Source organism: Octopus bimaculoides, chromosome 4, assembly GCF_001194135.2.
Source record: "Octopus bimaculoides isolate UCB-OBI-ISO-001 chromosome 4, ASM119413v2, whole genome shotgun sequence".
NCBI lineage: Eukaryota > Metazoa > Mollusca > Cephalopoda > Octopoda > Octopodidae > Octopus > Octopus bimaculoides.
The window spans coordinates 41,899,883-41,911,908 of record NC_068984.1 but is presented as its reverse complement, the minus strand read 5'-3'; the positions used below and the strand labels follow the sequence as shown (position 1 = coordinate 41,911,908).

Sequence of the window (12,026 nt, the reverse complement as noted above, 5' to 3'; positions counted from 1 at the left end):
AATCCAATGGAGGTTATCAACCCTGCAGAGATTACTGCTGTCTCAATGCGGATACAACACCTGACCACTACCCCACTGCACACATACAGGACTTTTCAGCATAAGTAGCTGGGTGCTCAGTTTTCTCCAAGGTTGACCTCATCCTAGGATACTACCAAATACCAGTACAAGACAACGATGTACCACAAACCGCTGTGATCACTCCTTTCAGTCTGTACGAATTCCTACGTATACCCTTTGGGCTGAAAAATGTGGCAAGATCCTTCCAACACCTGATGGACACTGTGCAGAGATTTCGATTTTGCCTTTGCATACTTAGATGATATCCTTATTATAAGCCCAAATGCAGAGCTACATAACAAGCACCTAGTGACTCTTTTTGATTGGCTGGAACAGTATGGTTTAGTAATCAACCCCACCAAGTGCGTTTTTGGTGTGACAGAAATCGACTTCTTGGGACATCAAATCACAAGTGCCGGTGCTACACCCCTGCCAGGTGGTGGCGGTGGTGGTGGCAGCGGCGTCATCATCATCATTGTTTGTGTGTGTGTGTTTTTTTTTTTTTCACTATTATGTATTGACAAAAGGTATAACATTCTTGAGAAGGAAAAAAACCCCCAGAGAACAGAAGTTTTATATTTGTCCATGGAACCTCTCCAGTTCACTTTTATGACTTTTACTGTTATTTGGTGTTGAATTTAGGCTTCGAAAGCTACAGATGGAAAATGCTACAGCATTGAAATATGGGGATAATGTGAGCAAAGGTTAGTTAAATTAGTACCTTTTTTTTTTCTTTTTTGTCAATTATTTTCTTTCTTATGTTATATTTTGTTAAGAGAGGGGGTAAAATTAATTTTTCAGTAGTTCCAATTATTAAGGGCTTTTGTGCTTTATCATAAAAGAATTATTCCTATTTATAAAACAGCTTTTGTTTTATTCAATCCGCTTTTATAGATTTACAAAATTCCCTTCCCCACTCTCTCTCTCCCCTCAAACATACACACAACCCCCACACACATTTATCTATGATAGTAATAGGTAACAGCTTTTCTGTTAGGCGTGTTAAATACAGTTTCAATTTCCTCCTCTAATGTCATTAATTAATGAAGGTTCATCCTGTAACCCAATTAGGTCATTAGAGTACCACTGCAGGTCTAGAGTTCATGTAACCCAAGGAAAGGATATCAAAATGATTTCTCTTTTGCTGCAAAGTGAGAGACTTGGAGATGCAACTATGAAAGGTTGCTAAATGAAGAGAATGAATGGGAGAAAGTGAGTCTGCCAAATGTCAACCCAACAGAGGGACCAGCTATGCAAATTGACAGTACCTTGGTAGATAAAGCAATGAAGAGTATGAAGACAGGGAAAGCCCCTGGCCCATCACGAATCACCACCGAGAGGCTTAAAATATCTGGCAGTGTTGGCTATAGTCTAGTCACTTGTATAGTCAATCAGGTGATATACGAAGGAATCATACCCAGTGACTGGTGTAGCAGCACCATAGTCAACTGCTACAAAGGTAAAGGTGATGCATTAGGTACGAATAATTACAGTGGTATCAAGTTATGGGATCAAGTAATGAAAGTCACGGAGAGGGTCATAGCCCAGCTAATTAGGGAGAGAGTTAGTTTAGACAAGATACAGTTTGAATTTGTGCCAAGGAAAAGCACCACTGATGCTATATTTCTGGTAAGACAGTTGCAGGAGAAATACCTAGCCAAAGATAAACCTCTGTACCTGGCTTTTGTTGACATAAAGAAAGCCTTTGACAGAGTCCCCTGATCCCTTATCTGGTGGTCAATGTGGAAACTAGAGATAGACGAGTGGTTAGTGGGAGCTCTGTAAGCCATGTACAAGGATGCTGTCAGTAAGGTGAGGATTGGCAATGAGTGTAGTGAAGAATTCTGGGTAGAGGTAGGGGTCCACCAAGGAACAGTTCTTCAGGCAATAACAGAGGAATTCAAGACAGGATACCTCTGGGAGCTTGTCTATGCTGATGACCTTGCTCTAATAGCTGAGTCACTATCAGAACTAGAGAAGTATCAGGTGTGAAAGCAAGGTCTAGAATCAAAGGGCTTTAGAGTCAATCTAGCAAAAGCAGACAAATCACAAATCCCTTCAGGTAGATGGCCCTGCTCAATCTGTAGAAAAGGGATTGGTAGAAACTCCATAAGATGTACCCGGTGTAAGTTATTGACACATAAGAGATGCAGCAATATCAAAGGAAGGCTAACTGGGAAGATAGTTTTCATGTGTGGCAGATTCTCAGGGGCAATAAACACTGAAAATGTGCAGAAAACAGCTTCAGTCACATGCCAGGAGGGAAAACTAGAAGTAGTTGATAGCTTCCATTTCCTAGGTGACTAAGTCAGTGGCTGGGGTGGATGCTCTGAGAGTGTAGCTGCTAGAATAAAAATAGTCTGGGTAAAGTTCAGAGAGCTCCTACCTCTGCTGGTGACAAAGGGCCTCTTGCTCAGAGTAAAAGGTAGATTGTATGACACGTGTGCAAATAGCCATGCTACATGGCAGTGAAACATGGGCCGTAACTGATGAGGACATGTGTAGGCTTGCAAGAAATGAAGCTAGTATGCTCCGCTGGATGTGTAATGTCAGTATGCATATATGACAGTGTGTAAGCACTCTGAGAGAAAAGTTGGACATAAGAAGCATCAGATGTGGTGTGCAAGAGAAACGACTGTGCTGGTATGGTCATGTGTTGCGTATGGATGAGGGTAGCTGTGTGAAAAAGTGTCACACCCTAGCAGTAGAGGGAACTTGTGGAAGAGGTAGACCCAGGAAAACCTGGGATGAGGTAGTGAAGCACGACCTTTGAATGTTGGGCCTCATAGAGGCAATGACGAGTGACCAAGACCTTTGGAGATATGTTGTGCTTTAGAAGACTCGGCAAGCCAAGTGAGATTGTAACCATGACCTATGATAGTACAGCATAACCAGCCCATTTAATAGTACTTTTCAATCATTGGACAATAAACTGTGCTTGTGAAGACCTGTTGAGTTAAATGAAGTCATTGTCGTGGGCACTTTTAGATGCCACCAGCACAGGTACCTGCATGAAACCATTATCTGCCATGACTGTGATTTTACTTGGCTTGATAGGTCTTCACAAACACAACATAATACTAAAGGTCTCAGTCATTGCCTCTGTGAAGTCCAACACTCAAAAGGAAATTTTCATGTGCCACCAGCATCAGCCACTTTTCCTCCATGTGGCCCAACATTCAAAAGCTGCTTTTTACGTGTCACTGGCACACATGACACCAGCATCAGCTACAACTACAATTTCACTTGGCTTGACAGGTCTTCTATATACACGCACACACTAGGTTACTTGTACTCATAGACATAAACATTCCCACACACACACACACAGGCCCAAGCATTTGCACACACACATACACACCAGTACGTGAAATGCACATCTTTAACTATATATAAATATATATGAGAGAAAGAGAGAGAATATAAGGACCTTTGGTAAAAGGAATGAATGTATTAAATGGACTCTAATAAATTGCTAGCAGGATGAGAATGTGAAACAAAAGAATGACTTTCATGTTTAAAAAATAGTCCAACATTTTATTGTTTATCCCAACCATTTACTCTATGGTTGCATTTAATATTCTGCTGCAAGATAGAATGAAATTAAAAACATTGCTTTCATTCTTTTATAATTTCTTATCTGCTTCTCACTTTTTCCCTTAATTTACAGGCATTGAATGGGACCACATGATAAAGAATCTGACTGAAGCTTGCATGAAGTTCGAAATTCTCAGCACTAACTGCCGTAACCCAGTAAGAATAACTTTATAATACGGCCCTTTTTATCACAATAATCCTTAGCTTAAAATATCTGGATTTTTTTTTTTTTGTTTTTAATCTGTTATGATTTAGACAGATCTTCGGTGCAGCAATTTTTCTATACATTTCAATTTTGTATCCTTCTGTTTATGAATCTGATATTCTTTGATATTTAACCATTGATTTCTTTTGATTAGACATGAGCTAAATAATTTGATGGCCCTTCCTTTCTTGATGACACAATATTAAGGGGAGCAATAATGCAGTAGTAAAGACTTCTCCATTGTTAACTGACATTGAAGCTTGGTGCAGTCTTCTGACTCACCAGTTAACTCATGTCAACATGGAAAACAGACATCAAATGACAATGATGACTCAAAATCAGGATTATACTGGATTTACTGAATTAATTTAACATCTTAGCATTCAGATTACTTTGTCAAATGTAATTTTTATTTATTCACATTGTTTTGAATTAATCATACATAATCTTGTGGCTTTGAAATTTTGATGAAGTGATTGTTTTTTTAGAATGACATTGTAGGGTAGGTGTGAGGGGCCAGAACTAGCCAGTTTGAATATAAAATTGGTTGACTATTTTGTCTAGATATGGCTAGTTTAAATGCTAAAAAGTTAATGTACCATGAGATTGTTAACGATCAGCGTTACCCTGAAGAAAGTATCTAATTCACTGTGCCACTGCTGTAAACAACTTTGTCACTAATGAATATTGGTTGGTATTTTTGAAAATTTGTTCCTTTGCCATTTTGTTGAATTGAATATTTCTAGAACTGAATGTTTTTCTCACTAAACCTATGAAGTAGGTAATACTTCATCATGATTTTAATACCACTTTTCTTTGCTGATATGAGTTGGAGAAGTCTATAGTACTGCTTTACTGCTCTCCTTAATCATGTATCATCACATAAGGGAGGGCCAACAAATTATAATTTAACCTCAATATTTCATTTACCTTAAGGTGACAGACTGGCAGAATTGTTAGCATGCTGGGCAAAATGCTTAGCGCATTTCGTCTGTCTATGTTCTGTGTTCAAATTCCGCTGAGGTTGGCTTTGCCTTTCATCCTTTTAGGAGCGATAAAATAAATACCTGTTAAACACTTGGGTCGATGTAATTGACTTACTGCCTCCCTCTAAATTGCTGGCCTTGTGCCATAATTTGAAACCAGTACTTCATATACCTAGGTTTTCTTTTTGCTATCTGTATCTTCATCTCCCACTGTTATTCAGTATGCAGGTGTGGCTGTGTGGGTAAGAAGTTTACTTCCCAGCCACATGGTTTCATGTTCAATCCCATCGCATGGCACCTTGGCAAGTGTCTTCTACTACAGTCCCGGGCCAACCAAAGCCTTTTGAGTGCATTTGGTAGATGGAAGCTATGTGGAATCCCATCATGTGTGAGTGAGTGAAAATGCGTACGTGTTTGTGCCTTGTTTTGACATTGCATGATTGTTGTAAATGAATGCCACAGTCATACAAATGATAATATTCATTTCCAATATATTCTGTGAAAATGTGCCTGACCAGGGAGAAATACTATAGACAGGGGTTGGCAACAGGAAAGATACTTGGCCTTAGAAAACCTGCCTCAATGAAATCTGTCCAACCCATGCAAGAATAGAAAGCAATGAAGACAGTGACAGCAACAACAACATTGTGTATCATTCATGTGTTCATACCATCGTGTCTACAACTGTTGATTATATCAGCTGATCCCTTTCACACCCTGGCACTCTCTCAGGCCATTTGTGAACCAATATTACCTTTCAAATGGACCATTTCGAGTGGTTACTCTCCAGCCTTGGCTGTCTCATTACCATGCTGTATCTCATATTCTTTACATAGGCTTCATACCATCTTCCTTTTTGCATGAGCAGAAATTTGTTGTTGTTGTTTAGGCCCAGATCAACTCCAATGAAACAGACCTATGATTGAAGGCATTGCAGCCATGACAAACTTGTCTGTATATCAAGAACTACAATGTCTAATGTGTCCTTTCATTTTTTATGGCAGGTTGTGATTTGGGAGATGTTTGGCTGTTATTTCTTGCAAGCCAAGTGGCTGTGTTAGAATCTCCGTCATGGCCAAAAATGTAATAGCATTTTTAAACCTCTGCCTCATTTTTTCTTTCATGGAATGTCAACATTCTTCAAGTTGCACATGTATTAACCCTCACTTGTGATCTCTCTCTCTCTCTTACATAAACACACACACACACACACACACACATACACACACTATAGGCTTCCATACAGTCTTTGTCTACCAATTAAACTCAGCTTGAGGCTGTAATAAGAAACTTGCCCAAGATGTCATACAGTGAGATAAAACTTAAGAACTCAAAACTGTGCAGTAGAAAACAAACACCTTATTCATGCTGCTATACCTACATCTATTAATCTTGAAGAATACAATCTGTAAGATTTGACCTCACCAGTCTAAAAGGGCCTGCAAAGTAAAAATCCATGTGCACTTCTGCACCACTTCAGTCTAACATATCAAAAAACAATTTCAAAACTTCTAAAAGACACACTATACATGATAATGTAATCTAAGATGAAGAAATTATATTTTCTCTCAACAGCTCAAGTTAAACCTGTCTGATACATCAAAAAATATGGAAGATCATGTTGACAATTGTGGTGGCCCTTTTGTCATGTATAATTGTGCTCGTCTAGCAATGCTTTTTCGGAAATTTGATGAAGATGTTAAAAACGGTGAGCATTATTATTTTTGTTGCTGTTGTTGTCATTTATCATTAACAGTGGATTGGCAGGACTAAATGCCTTGCAGTATTTAGTTTGATAAATATAGAGAAGCAGACAAGTTAAAATAGAGCACCATCAGTCAAGATACTATAGTTGATATAATCCATTGTTCCTATGCCCAAAATTTCTGTCCCTGTGCTTCTGTAAGAAATTATTATTACCATTGGTAAAAAGCACCACTAAAGTGGTTGCTCTTAGGAAGGCATCTGGCCATAGAAACCAAGCCAAAACAAACTATAGAACCTGGTACAACTCCTAACCTTGTCAGTTCCTGTTAAGCCATCTGACCCATGCCAGCATAGAAAACAGCCGTTAAATGTTGATAATGATGATTATCACTCTCACATTACTAAAGATTGGGTCTTCTGATTTTTCTTGTGTTACATTCTTAGCAATAACATGATAATTTCTTCCATACTTTCCTTTGCTGTGTGCATACGTTTTTGTATATGTCTGCATACTTGCATATCTGTTTAGATGTGTATGCATGTCTGTGTATATCTATGTAGAAGAAAGAGTAATGTTTAAATAATTTAGATGATTGTATTATGTGTTGCCAGACATGACAAAGTTACATGCTTTCTTATTTTGTGCTCAGTTTCATCATACTTTAATTTTCCACTTCAGGTATTTACCCTAGTTTGCCTAGCCTGTCGCAGTGTGATATGAGTCTTCTTAAACTTGAGGTAAGTTATTGCTATTGGTATTGTCCAACCCGGTGAAAGTGCATGGCTCAGTAGTTAGAGTGTCAGGCTCACAATCATGAAGTAGTGAGTTCGATTCCCAGACCAGGCTGTGTGTTGTGTTCTTGAGCAAGACACTTTATTTCATGTTGCTCCAGTTCACACAGCTCTAGAAATGAGTTGTGATATCCCTAGTGCCAAGCTGTATTGGTCTTTGCTTTTCCCTTGGATAACATCAATGGTGTAGAGAGGGGTGGCTGTTGTGCATGGGCCACTGCTGGTCTTCCTTAAACAACCTTTCCCAGACTTGTGCCTCAGAGGGTAACTTTCTAGGTGCAATCCCATGGTCATTTATGACTGTATGGGTTTTTACCCTTTTTTTACTGTTTAACCAAGGTCAGTTTCATAGTTTATAGGTAGCTATCCACATGAACAGATGTGACCCTCTGTATGCTAGAGATTCTGGTAGTGACAGCAGGAATCTCTTCCTTTGTATATCTTTTACTTATTTCAGTCACTTGACCGTGGCCATGCTAGGGCACTGCCTTGAACGATTTTTAGTCAAACAAATCAACCCTAGGGCTTATTTTTTTAAAGCCTTGTGCTTATTCTCTTTTGTTGAACTACTAAGTTATGGGGATGTAAACACACTAACACTGGTTGTCAAGCGGTGGTGGGGAACAAACAAAGGCACAAACACACACACACACACACACACACACAAAATAGGCTTCTTTCAGTTTGCATCTACCAAATCCATTCACAAAGCTTTGGTCAGCCTGAGGCTATAGTAGAAGATACTTGCCCAAAGTGCCACAGAGTAGGACTAAACCTGAAGCCATGTAATTGGGAGGCAAGCTTCTTACCACACAGCCACACCTGCACCTCTGTCTGTATAACTATAAAATCAGTACTACTCTAGTGATCCAGAACAATACCTTATTGTTTAATGTATAATTGGCAACCCCACCCATTTACATATGTCAGCTATATCATCTAATCATAGTTTCCTTATTTAAAATACAAAAAATAATTAAATAATAAAACAAATGCATGAATCTTTTATTCAATATTTCTTGTTTGTTTTTGTTTTGTTTTTTTTTTACTTTCAGGAAGAATGGACACTTCTTTATAATTTTGTGGAACCATACCCCAGTTTGATACAGAGCACTGTCCCTACCATTGGAGATTGTTTATATTTAAATATTCAAACTCATAAGGTAATTTAACAATTATATTTGATAATGGCTCTTCTTCTTTTACACACCAAGTCAGATATTAATAGAAATTACTTTCTCAGTCACAAAGATATCAATAGTAAAGTTTTACTTGGCAAAATTTGAATTCTGAAGAACATGGTACTGAATTAGATAAACCTATTTGTGAAAAGCACTCATCCTTCTTTGAGTTTCAGACAATAATTCCGTTATTCTAACTAGTTCAGAAGAATCATGAATCTCAAATGTTGACATAAAAAAACTTACCATCCAAGAATCCTTGTAGTGATTTCTCTATGAAAAACATGCATTCTGAGATCTCTTTTCCAGATTTAGTGCTAAATCTTATAAATTTTATCTGCTTCATTCATTGAAGGCATATCATTCTGAGCACTGATATTTCCATAAGTTTCCATGGTCAAATGAAATATGATTTTATTCTCTCTTCCCAGTCTATAAGTGGATACTTTTTGTGACTATTTGTGAGGGAATACACAACTTTGAGGAATATTTTTTCTCTCCCAGAGGTCGAGGCTGGATGAGACTCTAACTAACTGAATTCAGCTAACCAACAAAATTTGATTGACATCTCTCTGGGTGTCAAGTTTCGAATCCAGTTTTGTCATGGTTAATGTTTATTCTTACCACTATTTTTTATTTCACTGCTGCAAGCTAACATAAGAATCCCTTATAATTTAACTGTTAAAAAAAACACCAACCACCCATCATCCCCATCTAAAAGATATTAGCTTACATTGGTATATTTCACATTCCAAAGCATTTCTTGAAGTAGAAGTTGAATTGAAAAGTATGCTGTGAGGTGATCATTAACTTCCAGAACAGCATTATAATTTAGTGAATGCTGCTAAGACAAAAAACTAATCTATTTATCGACGATATGTATTTAATCATGTTTAATTCTACCAAAAGAAGAAGAACAGGTGGAAAGGGTAAAAGTAGTATATAAACTATTTTAAGATTTATAAGAATGACCTTCAAATTTTGAAGCTTGGCATCTTGAACCTGATTTATACTGATATCATTCTTTGCTATTAGTGTGTAAATATGTTATTTTTATGAATTACTGTTATAGTAGAGAGGCTCATTTTTATTATAATTATTATTATTATTATTATTATTACTATTAAGGTGGCGAGCTGACAGAATTGTTAGCATGCTAAACGAAATGCTTAGTGGTATTTCACCAGTCACTATATTCTGAGTTCAAATTGCACCAAGGTCTACTTTGCATATCATCCTTTCGGGGAAAATAAATTAAGTACCAGTTGTGATACTGAGGTTGATCTAATCGACTGACCCCTCCCACAAAATTTCAGGCCTTGTGCTTTTAGCGGAAATAATTATTATTATTCTTCCCCCACAAATTTCAGGCCTTGTGCCTTCAGCAGAAAGGATTGTTATTATTCTCCCCCCCCCCCGCTCCTAAATTTCAGGCCTTGTGCCTTTAGCAGAAAGAATTATTAATATTCTCCCCCCACCCTCAAATTTCAGACCTTGTGCCTTTAGCAGAAAGGATCATTATTATTCTCTCTCCCCAACAAAAAATTTCAGGCCTTGTGCCTTTAACACAAAGTATTATTATTATTCTCCACCCCTCTTAAATTTGAGTCCTTGTGCTTCTAGCAGAAAGGATCATTATTATTCTCCCTCCCCACCAAAAAAAATTTCTGGCATTGTGCCTTTAACACAAAGGATTATTATTATTCTCTCTCCCACAAAAAAAAATTCAGGCCTTGTGCCTTTAACAAAAAGGATTATAATTAATCTGCACCCCTCGTAAATTTCAGGCCTTGTGCCTTTAGCAGAAGGGATTATTATTATTCTCTTTCCCCACCAACAAAATTTCAGGCTTTGTGCCTATAAGGGAAAGAATTATTATTATTCTCCCCACTCCCAAATTTCAGGCCTTGTGCCATTAGCAGAAAGGATTATTATTCTCTCTCCCCACCAAAAAAATTTCAGGCCTTCTGCCTTTAACACAAAAGATTATTATTATGCTGTCTCCCCCCCAAAAAATTTCAGGCCTTGTGCCTTTAACACAAAGGATTATTATTATTCTCCACCCCTCCTAAATTTCAGGCCTTCTGCCTTTAGCAGAAAGGATTATTATTATTCTCTCTCCCAACCAAAAAAATTTCAGGCCTTGTGCCTATAACAGAAAGAATTATTATTATTCCCCTCACCTCCTAAATTTCAGGCCTTGTGCCTTTAACAGAAAGGATTATTATTCTCTCTCCCCACCAAAAAAATTTCTGGACTTGTGCCTTTAACACAAAGAATTATTATTATTCTCCCCACTACCAAATTACAGGCCTTCTGCCTTTAGCAGACTTGATTATTATTATTATCTCTCCCCACAAAAAAAATTTCAGGCTTTGTGCCTTTAAGAGAATGAATTATTATTATTCTCCCCCCTCCTAAATTTCAGGCCTGTGCTTTTAACACAAAGCATTATTATTATTCTGTCTCACACCCAAAAAATTTCAGGCTTTCTGCCTTTAACACAAAGGATTATTATTATTCTCCAGCCCTCCTAAATTTCAGGCCTTGTGCCTTTAGCAGAAAGGAATATTATTATTCTCCCCCACCTCCAAGTTTCAGGCCTTCTGCCTTTAGCAGAAAGGATTATTATTCTCTCACGCCACAAACAAATTTCAGGTCTTTTGCCTTTAACACAAAGGATTATTATTATTCTCCACCCCTCCTAAATTTCAGGCCTTGTACCTTTAGCAGAAAGAATTATTATTATTCTCTCTCCCCACCCAAAAAATTTCAGGCCTTGTGCCTTTTACACAAAGGATTATTATTATTCTCCACCCCTCCTAAATTTCAGGCCTTGTGCCTTTAACAGAAAGGATTATTAATATTCTCTCTCCCCATCAAAATAATTTCAGGCCTTGTGCCTTTTACAGAAAGAATTATTATTATACTCCCCACTCCCAAATTTCAGGCCTTGTGCCTTTAGCAGAAAGGATCATTATCATTCTTTCTCCCCACCAAAAAAATTTGAGGCCTTGTGCCTTTTACAAAAAGAATTATTATTATTCTCCGCCATCCCCAAAGTTTAGGCCTTGTGCTTTAACACAAAGGAGTATTATTATTCTCTCTCTCCACCAAAAAGATTTCAGGCCTTGTGCCTTTAACACAAGAGATTATTATTATTCTCTCTCCCACCAAACAAATTTCAGGCCTTGTGCATTTAAAACAAAGAATTTTTATTATTCTCCACCCCTCCTAAATTTCAGGCCTTGTGCCTTTAGCAGAAAGGATTATTATTATTCTTTCTCCCACCAAAAAAATTTCAGTTTTGTGCCTTTAGCACAAAGAATTATTATTATTCTCCCCCCCCCTCCTAAATTTCAGGCCTTGTGCCTTTAACACAAAGGATTATTATTATTCTCCACCCCTCCTAAATTTCAGGCCTTGTGCCATTAGCAGAAAGGATTATTATTATTCTCTCTCCTACCAAAAAATTTCAGATTTTTGCATATAGCACAA

At 37.6% G+C, this 12,026-nt stretch overlaps 1 protein-coding gene across 1 annotated transcript in view; it reads left to right on the top strand.

Moving 5' to 3' along the window:
• The window catches only part of LOC106881746 (DALR anticodon-binding domain-containing protein 3), a 41,597-nt gene that overhangs the window by 18,439 nt on the left and 11,132 nt on the right, over nt 1-12,026 (top strand). The window contains exons 7-11 of the mRNA XM_014932239.2: nt 703-764; nt 3,731-3,813; nt 6,424-6,556; nt 7,235-7,293; nt 8,403-8,510. Coding sequence (XP_014787725.1) covers nt 703-764; nt 3,731-3,813; nt 6,424-6,556; nt 7,235-7,293; nt 8,403-8,510 — 445 coding nt within the window. The remainder of the gene's footprint in view (nt 1-702; nt 765-3,730; nt 3,814-6,423; nt 6,557-7,234; nt 7,294-8,402; nt 8,511-12,026) is intronic.